General features: G+C 46.1%; 1 protein-coding gene across 1 annotated transcript; it reads left to right on the forward strand.

The window, feature by feature from the left end:
* The first annotated feature begins 3,743 nt into the window (after nucleotides 1-3,743).
* On the forward strand, nucleotides 3,744-19,601 carry LOC110197742 (uncharacterized). Its single transcript, XM_078145744.1, is given in 11 exon segments — nucleotides 3,744-5,109; nucleotides 5,112-5,317; nucleotides 6,806-7,417; nucleotides 9,984-10,039; nucleotides 11,509-11,514; nucleotides 13,390-13,498; nucleotides 13,873-14,003; nucleotides 14,174-14,281; nucleotides 15,270-15,388; nucleotides 17,624-17,792; nucleotides 18,973-19,601. Coding segments are annotated over 11 exon segments (1,716 nt in total). The 5' UTR covers nucleotides 3,744-5,067; the 3' UTR covers nucleotides 19,131-19,601.
* Nucleotides 19,602-19,974: the final 373 nt, after the last annotated feature.

Genomic DNA, 19,974 nt, shown 5'->3' on the forward strand with positions numbered 1-19,974 from the left:
ATTGGGTATGGAAAGATATCTTACCCTACAGGAAAATAGGAGGGAAGGGGATAAGAGAGCAGGGGGATGATAGAGGGGAGGGCAGATTAGGGGAGAGGGTAATCAGAAGCAAACACTTCTGAGGAGGGACAGGGTCAAAAGAGAGAATAGAATAAATGGGGCATGGGATAGGATGCAGGGAAATATAGTTAGTTTTCCACAGTATGACTACTATGGAAGGGTTTTACATGACTACACAAGTATAACCTGTATCGAGTTGCTTGCCTTCTCAATGAGGGTGGGTGGGGAGGGAGGAAGGGAGAAAATTTTGAACCCAAAGTTTTAAAAACAAATGTTAAAAAATTGTTTTCATGTGCATCTGGGAAATAAGATAGACAGGCAATGGGGTATAGAAATCTATCCAACCCTACAGGAAAATAGAAGAGGAAGGGGATAAGAGAAGGTGGAGGGGAGATAGAAGGGAGGGCAGATTAGCAGAAAGGGTATTCAGAATGCATGCCATCTTAGGGTGGGGTGAGAGATGAGATGGGGAAAAATTTGGAACTCAAAATCTTGTGGAAGTGAATGTCAAAAACTAAAAATAAATAAATTAATCAATCTAAAAAAAAGAAAAAAATAAACTCTAGTTGATCAATTAAAATGACACAAATACCTCTGTGCTATACAGATTTCATTTCATAGGATCATAGTTCTGGAAGGGTTCTCAGAAGATAAGAATCCTTCATTCTAGAAAGGAGGAAACCCAGGCAACTCTGTAAGACTAGAATTTGCATAACAGTTTTGGATATGCTCTGGCAAAGATAATGTCCTCACTGGGAATTCTTTACAATGATAAGAGAGAAATGATAACTAATTGTTTTGTTTTGGGTGAGGATATTGGGGTTAAGTCACACAGCTAGTAAGTTTCAAGTGTCTGGTCTGAGACCACTTTTGAACTCAGGTCCTCCTGACTCTAGGGCTGGTGCTTTATTCACTGTGCCACCTAGCTGCACTTCCCCCCCCTTTTTTTAACTAATTTTTAATATTGGGGAGACCTGAAATTTTTCCATACCTAGATCCTCATTCTCCACTAAGCCAAGCCGGCATCTGAAGACATTTTTGATAGCTGAGATTGCTCAAATCCCTTTTCATCCTGGGTGGGAGTTGTTGTCCCACCCAACTGGAGAACTTTCCAAAGATTTTAATCAAAGGTGAATTCTGGCCCACAGTGTTCCACTCAGCCAGTTCTGAGCAGAGGTGGACCCCTTTTGTCTAGATTGCCCTAGGCAGGGGTAGTTTGGATAAGAGATAATAAATCTCTTTGTCCAAGACTGAGCGATCAGTGTCACATTCCCCAGCCCCTCATTAGAATAGGTCCACCTCTCGTTATAATATTCATTCTTCTCATTAACCTATCAGAGTCCATTGCCACCGTCAGGAACACCCACTCTTCCAAGGGCATATAAGCATTGAGTGCACTTCATGAGGGGTCTTTGGCATTCCAGAATATTGTTGGTCCTTTTTATTAACTATTGTTAGCATGATCAGTAAAATGATTAATTACCCCAAAACTATGTCTCTCGAACTTTTTATACATCACAGGTAAAATGGAAGGTTCAGACCCCAAACAGAGGGGTTGGAAGGTTTACAGTGAACTTATGGGAGGACCTGGACCCTAGATGCACAAGATAGGAAGGCATGCGTGGGCTGTGATCTCCTTTGTTGGAGGGAATAAGCAAATCTGTCTCTTAATTCCATACCTCAAAGGCTGTGTTCTCAAATTCTTGGTACAGGGGGGAATGTTTTAAACTTCTTTTGTAAATGTTTTGGCTTGTTAATTTTGAATAACAGTCTTTTAATTTTAATAATGATGTGGTTTGGGATTGCTAGGAACCCTAAAATGTCAGGGTACAGGGCAGTGTCTGCTTGGAATGAATTCACAGTACTCAAACCTTCTTCCAGTCAAATGATGAGATTTATTGTACAGTAGCAAGTGGGATTTCTGGTGAACCAGCAACTCAGTGGGGGGGAGGTGAGACTGATGTAAACATACAATGTATGTAATATATACATGTAAATATACAAAAAGGACAGTGAAAGGATCTGGATGGGATTAAGGAGTGGTAAGTAGCCTGGGTTGGGCAAGCTGCTACAGGGAAAGGAATATCAAGTAGAATAATTAGGTGATCTAGGTAAACTGGGGTGGGCCGGTTGTCTTGGGCTGAGACCAGTAATCTGGGCTGCTGAAATGCATGGGAAAATTAAGGGCCTGTGTTCCTTTCTAAGACATAATAGTCTTTTCCTTTTAGGAGTCCAGGTCCCACCACCCCATCAATAAGACAGGTCACCCAGCCACATTATATATTACATGACAGTTTCCAGATTAGCCATGGAGCCACTAACCAGTACCCCTGACTGAAGGTCATCAAATAAATGATGCATATACGGGTTAAGGTGTTGCCTCTTTTGGATTTGGAAACTTCTGTTTGTAGAAAGGGGGTAGAAACACAAAGAGACCAGGACATGTGAGAGAAAATAGCCTCTTAGATAAAAGTCCTGAGTAAAAACGGCTCCTCAGATGGGAAAATGCTTACTGAAAGCTAAGGTGGTGGAGGTATCCAGCTAATTTCCATATCAATGCATCAATATCAATAAACATTTATTAAGCACCTATGTTTTTTATGTGACCTATAGGCACTGTTTTCTATATGATCATTAGAAACATGTTGAGGTGGAGTTGGGAACCCTGATAACTACAGCTTTCTGATGACTAGCAGAGAACTGTCCATGTTCTACTTGTGCTGTCTGATAGACATTTGAACTGTCTTCTCACTCAAACAATATTTATTAGGCACTTGTGTGCCAAGACACTCAAAGACAAATGTCATTTCATACAAGGAGCTATTGCTCTGAGCCGGGGAGCAGAAGATAACAAGGTAACAGAAGGAAGAAGCTGATGAAAACAGCTGTGTCAGCTGAACAGAGAAAGACAGGCTTTGCAGTTGCTACTGGGAACTGAGCAGGGGAGCAGGAATGAATGAAGGACAGCGCAAAAGAGTGGGAAAGGGAGAGAGGAGGAGAGGACAAAAGAGTGGGAAAGAGAGGGGACGAGAACGCAGGAGAATGGGAAAGGAAGAGAGGAATGGAGTGCAGAAGAGTGGGAAAGGGAGGGGACGAGAGCGCAGGAGAATGGGAAAAGTAGGAGACAAAAGCGCAGGTGAACAGCAAAGGAAGAGAGGGAACGAGAGTGCAGGAATGGGAAAGGAAGAGAGGAATGGAGTGCAGAAGAGTGGGAAAGAGAGGGGACGAGAACGCAGGAGAATGGGAAAGGAAGAGAGGAATGGAGTGCAGAAGAGTGGGAAAGGGAGAGGGAACGAGAGCGCAGAGGGCGAGAACGAGGGAGTGGGAAGGACAGTGCGAGACGGTGGTAGAGATGAAGAAAAGGCACCGAGAGCGGAGCGCGCACAGAAAAGAAGCCGGAGAGCCGCAGGTGGGCGCTAGAGAAGTAGTGGTACGCATGCGCACAGGCCACTAGGCGCGGTGGAGGACGGAGATGAGGGAAATGGTAAGAGAGCGAGCGCGCTCTGGAAGGGGACGGCGCATGCGTACGCGCGCACGTCTCCGGCCGTTGGCTCCAAGAAGAGAATGGCTCGGGGAGTGGGGGTGGGGAGAGAAAGGAGTCTCGCCCCGCCTTCGCGCCCGGAGCTTCCGGATCCGGATCAGGCTGGGGTTGGCCGCGGCTTTAAAGCCCCTTGGAGGCCTGAGGGACCCCGGAATGGGCGGAGTGGATGGAGGGGTGGCGCTGAAGCTCCTCCCGGGCCAAGAGCAGCGGGAAGGGGACGGCGGGGCCTGGGGCTAGAGACCCCTGAGTAGGAGCGAGGGCCTGGGGGAGACTCCCCCAAACCCTGCCCGGAGACTTGACCCCAGTGTGGAGGACTCCCCCGACCCTCTCAAGAGAGAATCCGTGACCTCTCTCGTCAGCCACCCCCATGACCTTCTGACCTTTCAGAAGCCCCACAGACCCCGCTGGCTCCCGTACTCCCCCGAAGAGACCCCTCGGTGTCCTCTTTTCCCGTTCCTCTGAGGAGAGACTTGCTCAGTCTCTTTGGAAAGACACCCTTGCTCCCCCCTCCCCCGTTGTCTCGGCAAAAGATTAAAGACTCTGCCCCTCTCCCCCCGCCAAGGTCGACCGTGGGGCCTTTTTCTCTTGGAGGAGGGCCGTCTTCCCCATCCCCCCACTCCGGGGACAACCTCCCCCCTCCCCCTCACTGCACCTCGCTGGGCGTCTCTCCTTCCCCTCCAACCCCCTTCCCCAGAACATAACCTTCTCAAGAAAGTAACACGACTGCCCCTTTTTGACACACGCAGCCACCTCCCTCCCTCCTTCCTTCCCTGCCTTTTCTTCCTCCTTCCCTTCTTCCTTCCCTTTCACCTTTCTTCCCACCCTTCCTTCCTTCCTTGCCTTCGTCCTCCTTCTCTTCCTCCCTTCCCTCTCTTCTTTCTTCCTTTCATCCCTCCCACCCTTCGTTCTTTCTTTCTCTTGGGAAAAAGGAGAAAAGAGACCAGTAGCCACGTTCTTGCCTCTCAGGATTCTCCAATCCAATTGTGGACCGTGTGCCCTGGGCGGTGGGGGTGGGGAGGGAGAGGGAGCCAGACGAGCACACCCTTCCACGTTGACCCCCAGTTCCGCAGTGGATGCCTCTTCCCTTTAAAAGTCACTGTGCTCCCTTCTCACAGACACGTCGGCCACCCTTGCCTGTAGTTAAAAGAGGCTTCCCTCTTCTCTCGGTGATAAATTTTACTCCAAAGAAAATCTCTTGCCCAGCCCCGGGGTCCCTGTTGTTCATAGGCTGGGAGCCAGGACCCTGGCTTGGGCTCCTTTCACCGAGCCCTCCTTGCCAGTAGTTTTCTGCACAGCTGGTGGATACTCGGTATCCTTTACCAACTGACTGGCTCTTTTCCTCCGCTTTGGGTGTTAAGTGTGGTCCCTGGTCTCTGATAAAGTAGGGCAGAGCCTCCTTAATTTTTGTCCCAGGGTCCTGGTGACCCCTTAACTTTCTTACATTCCCCGCCCCCCCATCTCCCACCATGGGCCGAAAGAAGAAGACTTTGCATGACTATGCGGCTGAGTTCAGTTCACAGACCTGGGGGTAAAACGGCACCTGACCGAACACAGTGAGTCCGGAGTCCCCTCTGTGGTGGAGACTCTGTACTGCAAATCCTGTGAGCTGCCCATGAGGGTGCGGAGGGACCGTATCCTGGAGCACCTGTCCTCTGGCAGGCATTATAGGAACCGCCGCCTCCTTAAGCAGCATGGAGGCCAAACCCCTACCTTTATGTGAGTGGCTGGGAGTTCTCTGCTTTTCCCTCAGCTTCAAGCTCATTTAGGGACCTTCAGTTGGAAAGAAGCTTTTGCTTTTGATGAGATTCGTAGGGGACAAGCAAGAGACAGTGGTCCTAGGGCAGAATTGGGATTCTAAAATTCTTTCCACTAGATGCCTCGGTTTTTTCATCTGTCAAATGAGGGGATTGGATTTGATGGTCTCTTCTAGCTCTAAATCTATAATCTCCACTTAGGGTTAACTTTGCTCTGGTCTGAGGGTTCATAATTCTGTGCATGGTAGCTTTGAATGGAACCATTTTAACAGCTAGCAGTTCATTGCTAGTGGAGAGAACGCGGAGCTCGGAGTCAGGCCGGGTTTGAGTCCACCTTAGGCACGTTCTCTTTGGGGGACTGAGCAGGTTGTCTACCCTGTCTGAGCCTCCTCTGTACACTGCAGATTGTCGAAGTGCCTGCCTCGCAGGGTTGCTCTGTGGATCCCGTGGGATCACGAATATGAAGGGCTCTGCAGAACTGAAGGCATTACACAGATATGAGCAATCAGTCACAGACATAGCTGTTTTATGGGTATCTGCCAGTCAACAAGCATTTCCTCATGGACTAGCCGCTGTGCTAAGTGCTGCTGATATGAAAGGAGCCCAAGATCTAAGGGGTAGGGCGGTCCACAAAGATGGGGCAGACTCGGTGTGCGTAAGATGGCTGCAGAGATGACAGAAGGTAAACGCAGAGGGGAAAGTACCGGCACCTGGGGGATTGCAGAGGAAGGAATCTTGATGGAAGCCTGAGAGGCAGATAGGAGCAGGAACAACGCTCCAGGGCCTCCTGCAATGCTTTGATAGTGTGCTCATGTAGATGCTAAAATCTGTAGTGTGCAACTTTGTTGTTGTTTAGTTGTTTCAGTCATGCCCAACTCTCCATGACCCCATTTGGGTTTTCTTGGCAAAGAACTGGGGTGGTTTGCCTATTCCTTCTCCAACTCACTTTACAGATGAGGAAACGGAGGCAAACAGGGTGAAGTGACTTGCCCAGGGTCACACAGCTAACACACACAACTGCAAAATACTTTTGCAATGTCTAGGTTATTTGGGGCTTATTTTAGGTGGTTGAAAGGCAGGATGGCATAGTGGATAAAGAGCTGACCCATCCTGGCTGTGTGGGCCAGTGCAAGTGACTTAATGAGCTGTCAGCGTCTCAGTTGCAGAAAAAGTGACCTTGTGAGGAGTTCTCTCCTAATGGAACGTCCTGCAATAATGAAATCACGGCACCTAGTATGTGCTTAATACATTATTTTTTCATTTCTTGCTTTAATTATCTGTGCACAGTAGGTGTTTAAAACATGGTTATTGATTGGTAAGAAATTGTATCTTGAATAATTCCTTTTGTCTTGCTCCAAGGGACAGTTGTTTTTTTAGCTAAAAAGTTTGTGGATTGGGCACATTAATTATTACATCTTTCATTACAATTGATTTTCCTCTTTTGATCTAGATCAGCAGCCTCAGACCTGAGTAACCACCTCCCTATACAACTTGATCCTCCTCCAACCTTGCTTTCTCAGCCTCCCTACGTTTTCCCAGGGGTTCCCTGCCTCACCAACACCAGTGCCAGCGTGGCGCCTTCGCCTCTTTCCTACCCCAAAGCTTTGCTCCCTGCCCACCTCAGTGCCATCAGCTCTACAGCCAGTGCCGTGCCTGTCAGAGAAGACCGAACTCCATCTACCTCCACCAGCCACCCTTCTGCATTCACGACTCTTCGCATGAGAAGCCCTGCTGGCCCCTCACAACAGAACAACCAAAGGCTTGTGTCAGAAGCCTCCAACAGTGTGGTTTCTGGAAGCGGAGTGGCCTGGCTTCCTAGTGATGGGGCTTTGGGGAGCAGCCTTGGCCTTGCTCTCTTTGGTGTGGGCCATGGGAGCAAGGCATTGTTTCAGAGCTTAGTGGAAGAAGACAGCTGCTGCTTGCTCTATGTTGTTGAAAATCAGCTGTCAGGGGTCGAGCAGGCCTTCAGATCAGACCGTTTGGTGAACACCCGCGTGCTTCGGGAACAAGATGCTGACTTGTACTTAACGATCAGCGGTATGGTTACCAGAAACTCCAGGGCGTGCTTGTTCCTGGGGCTGTGAGGGTGCCATTGCCTCTTGTGGTCAGTGGCATTTCCGGGGACCGGACCAAACCGAGTCCTGGGAGTCAGCATTTCTTACTCTTTATTCACTTGTAATCTGGCTGCTAAACCAACAGATCAGGATTGGTCCTCTTGTCAGTGGTCTCAATTCCCTGTGGCTCCCAAAGACCACTCTTTGAGCAGTGGAGATGCAGCTTAGCAGATTCTCTGTTATTCATGGAGCTGTCATGGGGCCAGCAGTGAATCAGGACCCCCTGCCCAATTTTTTGGCCTGTCTGACTGTGCCAGTGTAGCTATAGATCCAGCCTGTGCCATTGGCTTCTCTGTGCCTTATTTCCTTCTTTTCTTGGCCTGTCACATTTTGAGATTTAGTAGAAACAATAAGTCCCACCTTGTCTTTAGTATTGGATGTAAGTATTCTGAAAATCCTCAGCTGAAAGGTGATATATAAATGTAAAGAATAATTATTGACCGAAAACAGTGATAATGAAGTTTTTAATACAACAGTTCTTTTTTTTGCCCCCTTTCACTCAAAAAGATCAATGTTTCAGATTGGATCAGAGTACATACATAGAGTCAACCTGCTTCTCTCCTCTCTCTTCTCTCATTCTTTTTGTCGTGTGTGTGTGTGTGTGTGTGTGTGTGTGTGTGTGTGTATGTGTATGTGTGGGTGTGTGGGTGTGTATAGACAGGTATAAAAAGTTATATATTTGGGCAGCTAGGTGGCGCAGTGGATAAAGCATTGGTGCTGAAGTCAGAAGGACCTGAATTCAAATGTGGCCTCAGATCAAACAATTCACACTTACTAGCTGTGTGACCCTGGGCAAGTCACTTAACCCCAGTTGCCTAAAGAAAAAAAAAGTTTTATATATATGTGTGTGTGTTGTGTATCACTTTTTATAATTGCCAGCTCCACCCCCATTGAACCCCCCCTTTTAACAAAGAAAGCCATTTAAGCAAAATCTGCTGATGCATCAGTTGTCCTCCTCACCTTCCACATCTCTAGCTCTGCTAACGGGAGGGAGGGACCTTTCATTATCACTTCTCCAGGACTAACATTGTTCATTCCTCTTCTCTCCTCTTGTAGTTATTGTGTAAATGTCATTGTGTAAATTGTTCTCTGGGATTTACTTTCTTTGCTCTGCATCATTTCCTACAAAGCCTTCCATGTTTCTTTGAATTCTTTGAATTTGTTGTTTCTTATGGCACAGTGACATAATGTTGTAGTGGATAGACAGCAGGCCTCCAAGTCAGAAAGAACCTGGGTTCAAGTCCTACCTTGGATACATACTGAATGTGTGATCTGGGTATGTTACTTAACCTTTCGGTATCCCATGCAACTCTCTGAGACTGTCACTTGCAGAGCTGTTGCCAATGGACGTTGTTGTTGTTTTTCAGTTGTTTTCAGGCATGTCTGACTCTCTGTGACCTCATTTGGGGTTTTCTTGGCAAATACTGGAGTGGTTTGCCATTTCCCTTTCTAGCTCATTTTATAGGTGAGGAAATTGAGGCAAACAGGGTGAAGTGACTTGCCCAGGATCACACAGTTAGGAAGTTTCAGAGGCCAGATTTGAACTGTGGAAGATGAGTCTTTCTGACTCCAGACTTGGAGGTGCTCTATCCACTGCACCACCTAGCTGCCCCTTGATGGGCATTGCTATCAAGATTTTCCTCTCTGGGAGTTCCCTAAACCAATTGGATCCAGCTTCCCTGAAATAACACCCTAATGTTCCATTATACTCATGCACCACATTTTGTTCAGCCATTCCCCAGTGGTACCTATTCTATTTCCAGTTTCTGGCAGTCTCAGTGCTGCTGTGAATATTCTGTTTATAGAAATCTGTCATCCATCTCCTTGGTGTATATGCTTAGCAGTGACAGTGTAAGGCCAAAAGAGACAAACAATTTAATGTTAGGAGCCTACAAGACACTAGGAAAAGTTTTCTGTCACATCAGATAATATTCTGAAAAATCTTAATATTTAGAATTTGAATAAAGGAATTCAGAAGCTTCTGTGATTTGATCAGGCAGTTTCCACCACAGGTTTAAATCTATTTGAAGTTTAGAGAGAAGAATATTTTCTATTATCCATTTTTCTCATACATGTCTAGTGTGTTTGGTTGTCTTTAAGAAACGTCACAAGTTTCATTTTTCACTGAATTTAAGACCTGAGTTTGTTGTTGTTTTTTTAAGGAGTCTTGACTAGGCCACTTAAGAGACAGAAAAAAGAATGCAAACTATGTCCCTACCCTCCTTTTTTAAAAAAAAAAAAACCCTCCCTTAAAAAAACGCCATATAGTTCTGCTATATACTAAATGTCAACCTCAATCTGAATTTAAAAACAAATTCCAATTTAGGAATGCATTCTAACTTTTATCCATTGAAATGTTTCCTATTTTCCTACCTGCCTTAGAAACAGTCTCTGCCCTAAAGTGTTCTTTTTCTGAGGGGGTTGTCATTTGAGTGTGCGTCTTCTTTGAAACTTGAGCATCACGTTTAAATCAAGTGACCTCTCTGATGTGCTCTCTCCTCCTACACATGGTAGTGTCTGTTCACCCCCTGAAGCAGCTTCTAAAATAGTGATGGGTGCATTGAGAGCAGGTAAGGAAACTACTCTTGATTTCACTCCCTCGGATTTTTCCAGTGGGATTTCTTGTTTGAGAGGTTCTGTCTGCCTCATGCTGGACAATCTGTAGGAAAACTTTAAAATACAACTGAAAATTGACAAAGATGATTTTAATTAGACATCTGTTTTGCTCTGGTCAGTATTAATCAGTTCTGCAGGGGTCATGATCATTAGTTCCAGTGATACACTCATCTAATAATATGCGTTTAGGCAGTCTAGTCAACTAACATGATTATAGGAATTATGTGTACTAATACATATTTTACATATGTCAGATATAAGAATAATTAGAAAAGGTTAGATAGATTCTTTCTTACATTAGATCCCATACTTTAAACTACCAGTTACAAAGTTCACTTGCCTAACTACAAAGAATGCTGATGACCAAACACAGTGTGGGTAGGATGAAGTGATATGGAAAGTCTCCCAATTTGTTTTTGTTCCTCTAGACCCCTCTTGCCCAACATGAGGAAGGGACCATCTTATGACTACTTGGTCGGTAGAGATGACCCTTGCATTGCCTATCCTCTGACCACCCATGCTGATGTGTCATTTCTGGCCCTCCTGGAGGGTCAGAATCGAGGTCTATCATCCAGTGAAACTCCGTATTTTACTTTGCCTCTTTCTGCGTAAGGCCCTGGGGAAAGGAGGAATCAACATTGTGAGGAAGATTAAACAAGGGGCTCTAGTCCCTTTAATAAATGGTTATTGGCTCCAAGCTCTGCCTGGGTGGTTCTCCTTGAGTTGGATAATTTTAGACCCCACAAATTGGAGACCTTCCAGACAGCTTCTTGGATGGCATCAGGTCAAAGCTGCGCACTACAGAATTGGACTAGCATTGGCTCATAGTATGTAAAGTCAGAGACACCTTTGAGAGAGTCTGGTCTGACCTTCTCCCATTGTTACAGTTGTAGAAACTAAGGCTTCATGCCTCGGACTTGCATGGGATGACAGAGGGACAACAGTGGTAATAAATGGTAGCAGGCATTTCCATAGTGCCGTGAAGTTTACAAAGAACTTTACAAACATTACCTGATTTGACCCTCACAGCAACCTCGGGAAGCAAGTGCTGTTATTATCATCCCCAATTTACAGATGAAAAAAACTGAGCTGAGGGAAGGTTAGGCACCTATCCAGGGTGGTACAGCTGGTATGTGTCTGAAGTGGGATTTGAACTCAGGTCTCCCTAACTCCAAGCCCCACACGTGCCACCTAAAGTAAGAATTTGAACCTGTCGTCTGACCCCAAAGCAAGTATCATTTCCCTCATGCATGAGGATTGACAGACAGAAAGGACTGGACTCGGTAACAAAGGAAGAGAAGTGTTCATTCACTGTGGATGAAAGTTCCCGAACTGGCCAAGGTTTGGATGGACTCAAGAAAAAGCATGTGCCTCCGGCAGCCTGTGTGCATTGTCATGAGAGCTTCCACTTCTCCATCCTCAGGAAAAGGTGAATTTTGCCTGCCTGAGTCTGGCCTCAGCTGAATGTCTTTCTTGTTTGCTGTTCATGCTTCGCTCCTGGTCATTCGCTCGTGTAGAAGGGCTGCCTTCCTCCCTCCCCTCCCTGCTACTGTTTGAAGATCATTATAGATTTGTGTATTCGGAATATATATATATAATAACCCCAAAACAACCGAGGGCAGAGGATTAGTGGACAGTTCCAGTCTTTGTTATGAAGGAACTGTTAAGTAAGTCCTTCTGAAACAGAAAGTGGCTCAGTGCATAGAGCGCCAGATCGGGAGTCAGGAAGACTCGCCTTCCTGAGTTCAAATCTGGCCTCAGATGCTTACGAGCTGCAGGACCCTGGGCAAGTCACGCAACTCTGTCTCATTTTCCTCATCTGTCAAACATCTCCGTATCTGTGCCAAGAAAACCCCAGATGGGGTCACGGAGAGTCAGCCATGGCTGAAACAACTAGGCAATGACAACAACTCTGAAATCAATTCACAGGGTTGGAGCCAGGTGAGGCCTCAGAGGCCTTCTAGTGCAATCTCGTCATCTGACAGAAGAGGGCACCGAAGCACAGAGAGATCACGCTGCTGACAGAGGCAGCCTGCGGGTCCTGGGGCCTCGGGCCAGTCCCTTAGTGCTTGGCCCCTTTTCCACTTCGGGAGCCCGTCTCTGACACCTTCCAAACCAGATACACTTCTCTGGCTCCCGCCCCTGGATGTGTGCTGTCTTCACCTGTTAGAATGTAAACTCTTTGAGGGCAGGAACTGGCTTCACTTTTGCATTTCACATCCTTAATACTTCTCATCACTTGCCACCTGGTAGTCATCTAATACATTTTTCATTCATTCATTTTAAAACTAAGGGGTTCAACTAGATGACCTCGAAGCTTCTTTCAGCTCTAAATTTATGAACTCCAAAAGTACTGGCCCATCTTCCATAGGCTGCATGGTTCCAACTGCTCTATTGCTAGCAATGGTGGATTTGTAGTGTTTTTCCTATTGTTATTCTCCCTCCTTTCCCTCCTTATAGTTGATGTCCAGTGATTCTGGCAACAAAAGAGAGGAAGGGGACAGCCAAGCATATTCACTCCCCTTTCTCCAGGGAGCAATAAACATCCCTGTTCTGACCTGCTACTGAATTCTAGGGGCACCTGGGGCATCTTCATGTAGGTGCTGTTTGAGGAGAGGAGGAGCCTCTTCCTGGCCCCAGCACAAGGGAGGACTTTCCTCCTGAAGAATTCTTTGGTAGAATGGGGAATGCTGTCACCAAGAGGAGATTAACACGGAAGTAGAGCTAGTTTCTTTTCCCACCTGATTCACTTTGGGACCAATGACACGAGTTTGTGAGAGAGGGGACGGTTTGCGGCATCCCAGCGACCATTTGGATGAACAGCTCATTTATGTAACTGTAAGGTCGTGTTCTCCTCACCCTGTGAGGGAGGCAGTGTGAGTGGTATTTCAGGAAATAGTACTACATGAATGAATGGATGAGAGGGTATTTATTAAGGGCTTACTCCATGCCAATAACTTTACCAGGTACCAGGGATACAAATGGAAAAATGGGACAATCCCTATCCTGGGAGAAGGGGAACAGTGAAGGAAGGTTCAGCTGCAGAGCAGACGAGGAAGCCCAGTGGTCCTTGGGATGCTGGGTCAGGTCAAAAGGCCAGGCCTGGTGGCCCAGAGTAAATTCTGGTTTAGGGAGATGAGGTGATTTTCCCAAAATGACGTGGCTAGTAAGTATCTAAATGGGGGTTTAAACCCAGGTCTCTCCTGTTGACAAATCCAGTGCTCTTTCCACACTATGTTTTAAATATGTTATGTCCCATGGTGGGTTTTTGATTACATTCTGATTTCATTCTTGATGTTTTTAGGCAAAGGTGTGTTTTGTGAGAAACTCCCTAGTTTGGATAGACAGATTGCTGAGATGTGTTTCGATGAAGCTAACAGATGTGGGAAACCATTAGTCTGTGGATTCTACAAGTAAGACTTGTATTTTTGGCTGAGAGTGTTTATTCCATTTGTATGTAAAAATCAATCTTCAGGGAATTTTTCTTGTGGCTAATTTAACAGTCCTCATAAGGATTGAGAGGATCTCAGGCTGTTTTCTTACCTTTTATTTTTTCCCTGTACATGATGAGGGGTTCCCGCAAACCCCATGCTGCAGGAGATCCATGGCCTTGTCTGCTTCAGATAAGGGGCAGTGGCATAGAGCTGGACAGTCTAGACGACTTTGCTAGAAGCCCTATGGTTGGTGGGAGAGACATTTTTTGGTGCCGCACAGGCTGTTCCTTCCCAGTGATCAGGTTGTGGATGACCAGGGGTTCCCTCTTCCTGTTTCATGTGTCCCTCTCCAGGCGTTTTGATCCAGCTTTACAATTCTTGTACCAGAAAGTCCGTGAGAGCCACGCGCTAGGGAGAATACATCGGATAGCTGTGGTTAGCAGCCTCTATCCGGCAGCTTCTCTCAGTTTACTAAGGAAGTCAGGTGTGAAAGACTCCCCTCTGTGGAAATCAGTTCTGTTATACCTGTGTCAGGTAACATGGACACGCCCTGAGGCTTTCCTCATGGCTAGAAAAGCCTGTGGGACACATGAGTTTTTGTTGGGTGTTTCTGCCTATCCTGAAACTATCAGCAGTGACTTGGTTTGTTTCCAGGTGGGATCTTTTATAATGCTGCTGTGCACTACGTGGACATCGTCAGTCTCTTGTTGGGAGAGAGCGTTCCAGACACAGTCTTTTCTTTGGGTCATGCGTTCTGCTCAGGTAAGGGCATGGTTTATCCTGCTACGGGCTGGAGTTTCTGAAAAGCTTGGGGTTGCATTGAATGAATGGAAAAGCATTTATTGAACCAGGCTTAGGGTACAAGATCCAGATAATCCCTGCCCTCAGGGAGCTTCTGTTCTAACATGGTAGTTAGAGTTGTAGTTGTTGAAACCAGAGAAGCCATGATGAAAAATTTTTGCTGACCTCTTCCTCATAGGATCGTAGTCTTAGAGTTGGAAGAGACCTTTGGAAGTTACCCAGTCCAGCCCCCTCAGGAAACTGAGGCCTAGAGAGATGAAGTGTCTTGCCAAAGGTTACCCAGGTAGTGAGAGACAGGGCTCGGACTTATCCCCCGGTCTGCTGACTACAGGTCACGTCCGGTGCTAAAATCCTTCCTGGTGCGCTGAATTCTTGATGGAGCAGAAGCATGTAGTGAGGATGCTCCCAGGGCGGGACACTTCTTAAACTAGTTTCCTAAAACCACACTTCCTTTTGCCCTGGTGTTTGTGGGGCTAGTCACATGTACTGGAGGTTTTCCATGAGAACCAGCTGTCTCAAGGATGTCCTGCCCAGTTACAGAACTGTAAGAACAGGGTGATTATTAATAAATGCCCTGGATGACATCCATTCTAATCCATCCCCATGGATCTGCAGGTTGTTTTACCAGACTGAAAGTTCTGGTCCGTAGCTAAACTTGATCTCAGCTGCCTCCCTCCTGCTCTGCACTCCACCCCACCAATGGTGCCTCCCACAGCGCTGTGCATACAGTAGGTACTCAATAGATGTTTTATTGGACTGTCTAGAGCAGGGACTAACCTGTGAGACTGGAACCCCAACCCCGACACTTTCTGTAGCCTCGGGAATGCAGCCGTTAACTGAGAGCTTGCATTCACTTTGGCCACCCGATGTTGGGGTTCAAAGAAAAATCCTGCTGCTTTTGTGTGTTCGAATGCGAAGTGACCTAAAGCAATGACCTCCTTTTGTCCAGATGTGGCCTCTTTGAAAGATGCAGACAGTGTCATGATCAGCATGGAGTTTCCTAGTGGGGCCATTGTGAGTCTGTATATCAGTCAACACTGCACCAGAAGCTGTGACCTGAGAGCGGAGGTAATGTGTCCTTTCTGAAATCCACCTTAACTCCCAGTTTTCTATATGCAAAAGGTAAAGAAGTGACTCCCCCTCCCCCCCAAAAGAAAGAAAGAAAAGAATCGGTTTAATTCTGACAGCTCAGGTTTATCCCTGGTTTGTCGGAGGAAGTAAATAGGTATCTCTGTAGCGCCTGCCTACAGCTTTGCCTAGGCTGGGGAAGTGGGAGGAGAAGGGGAAAGGCCAAGCATTTATTACGAAGGTACTCTCTCTGTGCCAGGCACTGTGGTCAGGGCTTTACAAAGATTTTCTCATTTGATCCTCACAACAACCCCGGCAGGTGGGTGCTATCATTATCCCCATCTGACAGATGAGGAAACTGAGACAAAGAGAGGTTAAGTGACTTGTCTGGGGTCACCCAGTTTGTAAGTGTCTAAGGCTGGATTTGAACTCAAGTCCTCCTGACTCCAGGCCTGTGCTCCCTGCACTGTGGTGCTCCATAGCTGCGGGTATGTTAACTTTGTGTTCTCTTTCACGTTCTGTCAAAATTCACTTGTTCTTATTCGTAGCTGGATCCCTTTCCCCCCCCCTTTTCTTTGTTCTGTGCAGGCGCAGAACCTAGAAAAAGGTTGCTTTCCTAAGAGATTATTTTGTTTCCATACTGTCAGTGTTGCAAAGTTCTCTAAGACTGGAGGACTTCTTAGGGGTAAAATTGTCTTTTAAATGTAACGTTTGCTCTATTGCTGTTAGAAGCAGTTGGTGGCTTAGAAGTGGGTTGTGTTCCCAGAATGCATTTGAATCAGGCTGTGCTAGGTGACTTCTCTCTTCCCATCTAGTTCCAGAGTTCAGCTCCTACTGTCCCAGGCCATTTGGAATTAGGAGCGTTTTCCCCATAGAAATCACTTGCATTCTCTGTGCTAGTCAGGTCCCCTTAGCCCCGAGTGTCCCTAGGATCACTATCGACCTCTGGGAGGGAAGGAGGAAGGGCCTGGGCCCGCAGAGGCTCAGATTCTTGAAGGGTTGGGCCACACCAGTAAGAAGAGAGCATCAGACCAGCAGGGGATCGGACTAGAGGAGAGAAGCAGAATGACATTATGGATTAAGAGCTGGCCTGCGACTCCAGTCCTGCCTCTGACCCATGACTCATGCTCGTTGGTAACTTTGGGCAATGTGCAGAACCTAGGTGTTCTCTACATCAGTGGAGAGAGAGAGAGAGAGAGAGAGAGAAAGAGAGAGAGAGAGAGAGAGAGAGAAGAGAAGAAGAAGAAGAAGAAGAAGAAGAAGAAGAAGAAGAAGAAGAAGAAGAAGAAGAAGAAGAAGAAGAAGAAGGAAGAGGAGGAGGAGGAGGAGGAGAGAGGAGAAGAAGAGATGAATAAGAAGATAATAAAGAGAGAAAGGAGGGAGAAGAAGAGAAAGACAGGATGGGAGGGAGAGAGATGGATGGAGAGAGAAATGAAGAAGAGAAAAAAATGGGTAGGAGGAAGGGAGAGACAGGCAGAAAAAGAAGAGAAGAGGAAGTTAAAAGAGAAAAAGATGGATAGAGACAGATGGATAGAATGAGGAAGGAGAGAGAAAGGGTGGGAGGGGAAGAGAAATATATGGATAGAGAAAGATAAAGAGATGGATAGAAAGAATAAGAGGAGGGAGAGAGAAAAGGAGGGTGAGAACAGAAGAGGCAATGAAGAAGTGGCCTAGAGGCTGAGGCTTAGGGAGGCCCACTCTAGTAGAGGATGGTGAGAGGGGAGACTGAGGCAGGAGTCGCTGCAGAGGTTTGTCCTCCTCTGCCCCCTCTCTTGGTCCCTCAGCACCACCCGCTTGTGGTTGCCCTGAAGGAAGAAGAGCAGGAAGGCTAGAGATGGGATGCTGCCTACAGCCCGCTGGGGAGGGGAAAGGAGAAAGAGAATGGGAGGGAAATCCCAGCCTGCTGCAGCCCGGAGGCCAGGGGCAGCAGCGTCCACTGGTGAACTCTTACGGTTGCCTGGATACAAGAGTTAAACTTGAATCAGTGCTCCTGTTTGTGTTATATCCCACTGAAATAATTTTGAATCTTTAGATTCTATGTATTTACCCTAAACCAACTGCTTTGTTGAAAAAACTGGTAAAAACAGCTTAGACTGCTGACTTATTTATCACTGTGAGTCCTCTTTAACAACCTCACTAAATCTCAGTCTCCAGCAAAATAAACAAAGACCCAACAACTTATCCACCCTCTGCCCTATTCCAGTCCTGGTGAATTCTAACACTTTTTTTCTTCAGTGTTTCCCCCAGGTTCATGGTTCTCAAGGCACTTTACGGATCAATAATCAGAATCCCTTGGGGATTACTGAGCAAGGCACCTCCGTGTCCATATACTCAGACACACATGCCGATCGATGCCAAGAAGCATACAGAGGACTCTTTCGACACTTTCTCAGAACCCTTAAAGGTTAGAAACTTACTGATGCTTAGCAAGAAATTTGAAAGTACTTTACTCTCAACTAAAATAATCCCTTTCAAACATTCCCAATGCATAGCCTTTGCTGTTCTTGAATTCAAAGCTCTTTGCCAGCCGCCTTCAGAATTTTTGCTCAGTGTAACTTTTTCCTTAGTTGGGGTTTTTTTTTGGGTGATAATATCAATAGCTGATGTTTATACAGTGCTTTCCAACAATGCCCAGCATTCATCATCTCACTGGAGGCTCACAATAACCCTGAGGAAACTGAAGCCCAGAGAAATAGTCACACAGTAGGGAAGTGACAGTTCTAGGATTTGGACCCAGGCATCCAATCTACCAATCCACCTCTGCCCTTTCAAGAATTTTAGGCTGTTTGACATAGGAATGTGAGCAGTATTCCAGTGTTGATGGGAACACCCTGTTAGCTGTGGGCCTTTATTGAAAATGGCTGTAGAGCTTTTGAGAGAGATGATAATACTTAACTGTTGGCTAAAACCAGAGCAGTGGGGCCCAAAGGTCATCCTTGAAAGAAGATCCCATTTTCTCATGCTGTAGGCATTAAATTAATTTTCTTAAATGAAATAGCAATTTAAAGAGTGGGTCAATATGGATGGATCAGATTTCTTAGTATTTGCTGGACCTTCATACATGTCAATCATATTTCAGTGGTGGGCACACAGCCACAGAGTGCATTAGATGCCTGCATTGGAGTGGGTTGAAGGATAGAGAAAGATTCTGGGCTCGGGGTAGTACCAAACTGGGAAGTGATTGTGTCAGAAAGTGGCCATGTACTTCTCCTGGATTCTGAGGGTCCCCTCTGAATCCTGAACTCTCTTATTTAAAACATTGTCCTTTGTAACAAAGGAATACTGATAGTACAACCTTTGCTTTTTCCCAGGAAGCCTCAAAATGACCCATGATTTCACTGGTGTAAGGGCTGATTTCAGCATTTACATGCCTTCATAGATGGCATCCTGAATTGTTGTGGCCAAAAAATAGCCATCTCATCTCTTCTTGATGATGAGACTCTGAACAGTCATCCGTGACTGGGGTAGGCCTGGAGACCCCTCTGGGTTCCAGCAAATCCAGAATCATTTGCTGTGGAGCCAGTGAATGAATACCTCGCTGTTCTCCCTGAATCAGTTTCAGCATACTGCCTCTGTCCCCACAGGAAAAGAACCCCCAACTGTCCCCAAAGAACAGTTTCTCTGGACCCTTCAGGTGGCTGCAGCAGCTGAGCAGTCCTGGCGGAATGGATCATCTGTCGACCTAAGCAATGAAGGACAAGATCCAAATGCAGTATCGGTTATCAAGATGGAAATGCTGTGAAGAGGGAACTACTTACTGAAGAAGACAACCTTTTACCTATTTACATTTTCATTAATTTAAAAAAATTAATTGCAGTTTTTCGTGACTTTATTTTCACTGGAAACCATGAGCTGGGACCTTTGGGGAAATGTGTGTATATGGTAATGGTGTAGCAAGTAATTTTCTTAGGATGTTATGTTAGGCCCAGAAATGAAGCTTGGAGGGCGTCATTCTGTCAGTGTGTATTTTTCCTTGTGTTCGAAGGAGGCATTTAGGTGAGAAAGGCTGACATTTTGTTTTTAAAGAACCCGTCAACACATATGCATCATCCATCCAGCCATTTACCTTCCACCCTGTGGCAACAAAACATGCTTCTATGAAAATAGGTTTGTTGCCCCTGTGTGGCTATGTGGTCTGTTTCAGGGGTGAGGGCGGGGAGGAAGGACGGAGGGACGCTCCTTTCTCTTTTGAGAGAGGGTGGGACAAACAGTCCAAGATCCCTATCAGACAGTCAAGTGTAGATGAGATTGTGTGTCAGTGTTACAAAAAAAGATAGTGCCTTCCGAAATGGGACACTCTGCTTTAAACCAAGTTTTGGGTTGTCTTTTTTATTCTTACATCAGACTTACTGCAGATGCTTTATGTATTTGAAGATTCTCGTCTGTAATTTCTCATATCCTACTTTTTCAAATAAAAGTAAGTTTTCTAACAGAAATTAAAATGTCATTTTTGTGTCAAATGTGCCAGTGTCACTCCGGTCATTTTTCCTTCACTGAAGACTATTTTAACACACTCTTTTAATACCTATTCGGCAAAAGTATTACTAAATGCATACAGAGTGGCTAGCACTTGTGACTCAACGTTA

This window comes from Phascolarctos cinereus, unplaced genomic scaffold (assembly GCF_003287225.1).
Source record: "Phascolarctos cinereus isolate Bilbo 61053 unplaced genomic scaffold, phaCin_HiC Scaffold_726;HRSCAF=1367, whole genome shotgun sequence".
Lineage (NCBI taxonomy): Eukaryota > Metazoa > Chordata > Mammalia > Diprotodontia > Phascolarctidae > Phascolarctos > Phascolarctos cinereus.